Consider the following 4103-nt stretch of genomic DNA (forward strand, 5'->3'; position numbering starts at 1 on the left):
GTATTATTCCTGTGTATGTTGGTATCTCTGTCCTTTTGTATACCTGCTGTGCCTTTGCTCCTGGGTCTGATTCATGCTTAATAACAGGATAAAGATCATAAAGGAATCATTCATCAGTGTATCAAATACAACGTGAACTATATGACGCTATAAGTGGATTTGATGATGTTTCCAGTATCCATAAAGAAGTGTGTGTGTGTGTGTGTGTGTGTGTGTGTGTGTGTGTGTGTGTGTGTGTGTGTGTGTGTGTGTGTGTGTGTGTGTGTGTGTGTGTGTGTGTGTGTGTGTTTGTGTGTGTGTGTGTGTGTGTGTGTGTCAGTTTAATTATGCTAAAGTGCTGTGTTAAACAGGAAGCCTCGGGTCTTCAATTAAAACACACACACACACACACACACACACACACACACACACACACTCAGACACACACTCAGACACACACACACACACACACACACACACACACACACACACACACACACACTCAGACACACACAAACACACACACACACACACACACACACACACACACACACACACACACTCAGACACACACAAACACACACACACACTCACACACACACACACACACACACACACACACACACACACACACACACACACACTCAGACACACTCAGACACACACACACACACACACACACACACACACACACACTCAGACACACACACACACACACTCACACACACACACACACACACACACACACACACACACACACACACACACACACACACACACACACACTCAGACACACACATTCAGACACACACACGCACACACACACACACACACACACACACACACACACACACACACACACACACACACACACTCAGACCTCTTTCTGTCACATCGCTCCGCTCTCATTGATTGCATGTTGTTCCTTCCAGAAGGATCCAGGCGTGTTCCAGTTTCTCCACAGAGACGACTCAGAGCGTTTTAAAACAGATCACTTTGTCTAAATGAGTTTTCATGTCTGAAATGAAAGAGGAAACAGATCCATAATAAAAACATTTATTTCAGATTTACAGAGATCAGACCATCTGTACACATCGTGAGAGGATGCAAGTCAACGGTTTGGGTTATCGAGTACTCGACGTAATATAAATATATAATGTTTGATGTGGAGCAGACCCTAACCCTAAAACAGTTTCATCCAATGTTCAGAAAGCCCTTTACTGTTCTCACACTGCCTGCCCTCCTCTTTTCACCCTCTGTCTGAAACCAGAGCTGCTCTGATTGGTCAGCTGGCCGGCTCTGTTGTGATTGGTCAACCAGCTTAGAGTTTTGTAAGAACGCTTGATAAAAGGAAAACCCTGAGAAACAACAAGACAAGTCATTTATCATTTTAAATATAACGGAGATGAATCACTTCCAGTTTCTCATAAATATGATCTGATGGTTTTTAGGTTTTAATCAAAGTGTGAGGTTCTTGTTCTCGTAATGCATCTCGCTGATCTGGAGATTCAAATGATTTCCTATACATGTTCCCTCCGTGTCTGTTTGTTGTTGTTGTTGTTGTTGTGGGTCTCAGTTTGATCGGCTCACAGCTGTTTCATCATCACGTTATTGTACGGAGAGTATGGCTCCTCCTCTTCCTCCTCGTTTGGCTCCTCCTCCTCTTCCACATGTTGGCCCTCCTCCTCCTCCTCCTCCCCCTCCGCCTCCTCTCTTGGCTCCTCCCCCTTCCAATTTTCTTTTTCTTCTTCTTCTTCGTTGGTGCCGACAGGACGTGCCCTCTGAGGTCGTTTGGGCACGGCGTAGTCGTCCACGCGGGGGTTGTAGGGGAACTCATGACCTTTGGGGTCATCGGGGGTTCCCATGACCCTCCAGGCGTCCCCCCGCACCTCCTCAGGCTCATCGTACAGGGAGAGGGGGGTGGGTTTCTGCGAGGGGGGGGCGCGGCCTTCGGGCTCATCGTAGATGTGATCGATGACGGCGGTGCTGAGGAAGACGTTCCTGATCTTCATCTCGTCGATGCTGTCGTAGAGAGGGTCGTGTTCGGGGGGAGGACCAATCACAGGAGAGGAGATGGGGGGAGGAGAGAGGGAGTCAAAGGGGAGGGAATACTCCGGGTCCTTGGGGGGGCGCTTCTCCCTGGAGAGATACACACATCGTTTACTCAAGTAGAAGTACACACATCCTGTACTCAAGTAGAAGTACACACATCCTGTACTCAAGTAGAAGTACACACATCCTTTACTCAAGTAGAAGTACACACATCCTGTACTCAAGTAGAAGTACACACATCCTGTACTCAAGTAGAAGTACACACATCCTTTACTCCAGTAGAAGTACACACATCCTTTACTCCAGAAGAAGTACACACATCCTTTACTCCAGTAGAAGTACACACATCCTTTACTCAAGTAGAAGTACAGATTCTCGTGTTTAAAATACTCTGGTGAAAGTACAAGTACTGACTAAACTTCTTTACTCAAGTCAAATTAAAGAGGCTTTGAAATGTACTTCAGTAAAAAGTACCCATAACTAGCAGCTGTTTTAAAGAGTACCTGACCTCCCTTTATATTAATAGAACAATAATGTCATTGTTAGCTAATGAATGTTTCCATGGTGACCAACGGCAACATGACAACGTTTCCATTGGTCCCTCTTCTTTAGAGAAGACCAGGAAATGATGGATACACGGATCGTGTTCAAATCAATAGGCACGCAATGACTCTAAATAATAATGATCACGCCACCAAACACACATTCAGACTAAAGGAACCAGCCGGTTTGGAAAATGAGAGAAGTAGAAAGTACAGGTATTTGAGTTCAACATGTAAGAAGTAGAAAGTACAGGTATTTGAGTTCAACATGTAAGAAGTAGAAAGTACAGGTATTTGGGTTCAACATGTAAGAAGTAGAAAGTACAGGTATTTGAGTTCAACATGTCAGAAGTAGAAAGTACAGGTATTTGAGTTCAACATGTGAGAAGTAGAAAGTACAGGTATTTGAGTTCAACATGTAAGAAGTAGAAAGTACAGGTATTTGAGTTCAACATGTAAGAAGTAGAAAGTACAGGTATTTGAGTTCAACATGTAAGAAGTAGAAAGTACAGGTATTTGTGTTCAACATGTAAGAAGTAGAAAGTACAGGTATTTGAGTTCAAAATGTGAGAAGTAGAAAGTACAGGTATTTGTGTTCAACATGTAAGAAGTAGAAAGTACAGGTATTTGAGTTCAACATGTAAGAAGTAGAAAGTACAGGTATTTGAGTTCAACATGTAAGAAGTAGAAAGTACAGGTATTTGAGTTCAACATGTAAGAAGTAGAAAGTACAGGTATTTGAGTTCAACATGTAAGAAGTAGAAAGTACAGGTATTTGAGTTCAACATGTAAGAAGTAGAAAGTACAGGTATTTGAGTTCAACATGTAAGAAGTAGAAAGTACAGGTATTTGAGTTCAACATGTAAGAAGTAGAAAGTACAGGTATTTGAGTTCAACATGTAAGAAGTAGAAAGTACAGGTATTAGTGTTCAACATGTAAGAAGTAGAAAGTACAGGTATTTGTGTTCAACATGTAAGAAGTAGAAAGTACAGGTATTTGAGTTAAAATGTTAGAAGTCAAAGTAAAAAGTGGTCCGAAAGATAAGCAGTGGAGTAAAGTACTGATACCAGAAAGATGTACTTAAGTACAGTAACAAAGTATTTGCACTCCACTACTTCCCATGTTTACCTGCGGGGGCCGCGGTCCGCCGGCAGAGCCACCTGAGAGTAGGTCTGGTCCGGGGGGGGGGCGGCGTCGGGCAGTGGGCAGCTGGAGATCATCTTCAGGTTCTTCCGGGCCCCCGGGGGCCCGCGGGGGTCCAGAGACAGACTCTTTACTGCCGTTAGGGTCTTATCCACAGGGGGCTCCAGACGACACTGAGGAGACACAGCAGAATATTGATTAAATGACTATATTATGTTCAAGTGTACTGTATGGAATTATATTCAATTATTTTCTCATATTTTCTATTTTTTTCTTATTTTCTATTATTTTCAATTTTATTTTCTTATTTTCTCTGACTGGGGGGTCCCAAGGCGCTCCCAGGCCAGCGAAGAGATATAGTCCCTCCACCTGGTCCTAGGTCTAGC

General features: G+C 43.4%; 1 protein-coding gene across 1 annotated transcript in view; it reads right to left on the reverse strand.

Annotated features, from left to right (window-relative positions):
- Positions 1–1021: 1021 nt before the first annotated feature.
- Positions 1022–4103, reverse strand: part of LOC307043320 (docking protein 2-like) — a 17652-nt gene continuing 14570 nt past the window's right edge. The window contains exons 8-9 of the mRNA XM_079687698.1: positions 3703–3890; positions 1022–2118 (exon numbers count right to left, since the gene is read on the reverse strand). Coding sequence (XP_079543824.1) covers positions 1566–2118; positions 3703–3890 — 741 coding nt within the window. The 3' untranslated portion in view covers positions 1022–1565. The remainder of the gene's footprint in view (positions 2119–3702; positions 3891–4103) is intronic.

This window comes from Notothenia rossii (assembly GCF_949606895.1).
Source record: "Notothenia rossii genome assembly, chromosome: 6".
Classification (NCBI taxonomy): domain Eukaryota; kingdom Metazoa; phylum Chordata; class Actinopteri; order Perciformes; family Nototheniidae; genus Notothenia; species Notothenia rossii.